Consider the following 569-nt stretch of genomic DNA (forward strand, 5'->3'; position numbering starts at 1 on the left):
CTATAATTAGTTATTCATGACCTCATCAGCGGCGTGAAGGAGCAGCATATTCTTACTACGCAATTACCATAATTTGGAATAATGTATGAGCTTCACAGTAGGTGTCACTAACACCCTGACCGACGGCCTACCTGAGTGCGCCATGGCGGCTTCTGTGACCCTCTATAATCCCAAGACGAGCGAGCAATGGCCAGTGCTGGAGGCGGCTGGATGGCACGTGGCGCCAGGGACGACTGAGGCACGCAGTGGACGGCAGCCCTGTGGAGGCCGGCCCCCCTCCCCATCACTATACGGGACAAGCTGTACATTAGAGAACAAAACAGATGAACGGAGTCGAGTGCAGCTGTTTCAGTTTGAGGTTTGGCACACATACACGCACACACATATATACAGATGTAACAGTAATTAACGATGTTAATAATGAAAATTATGGTAACAACATTTATGGTGCACGTTTATCCCTACGACTTTTTACTGAAATCTAAATTCAGAAGAAAGTTATTGACGTGGGACGACTTGGAAGTGGTCAAGAATGCTCTTGAAATGGTCGTGTGACAACTCCGTGTCAC

At 47.6% G+C, this 569-nt stretch overlaps 1 protein-coding gene across 2 annotated transcripts in view; it reads right to left on the reverse strand.

Annotated features, from left to right (window-relative positions):
- LOC119593057 (glycoprotein-N-acetylgalactosamine 3-beta-galactosyltransferase 1-like) overlaps positions 1-281 on the reverse strand; it is a 33,479-nt gene extending 33,198 nt beyond the window's left edge. The window contains exon 1 of one of the 2 annotated variants that reach the window (XM_037941962.1): positions 132-281. In XM_037941962.1, coding sequence (XP_037797890.1) covers positions 132-144 — 13 coding nt within the window. In that variant the 5' untranslated portion in view covers positions 145-281. The remainder of the gene's footprint in view (positions 1-131) is intronic. The other variant, XM_037941963.1, reaches the window with a different exon arrangement.
- Positions 282-569: the final 288 nt, after the last annotated feature.

Source organism: Penaeus monodon, chromosome 31 (genome assembly GCF_015228065.2).
Source record: "Penaeus monodon isolate SGIC_2016 chromosome 31, NSTDA_Pmon_1, whole genome shotgun sequence".
Taxonomy (NCBI): domain Eukaryota; kingdom Metazoa; phylum Arthropoda; class Malacostraca; order Decapoda; family Penaeidae; genus Penaeus; species Penaeus monodon.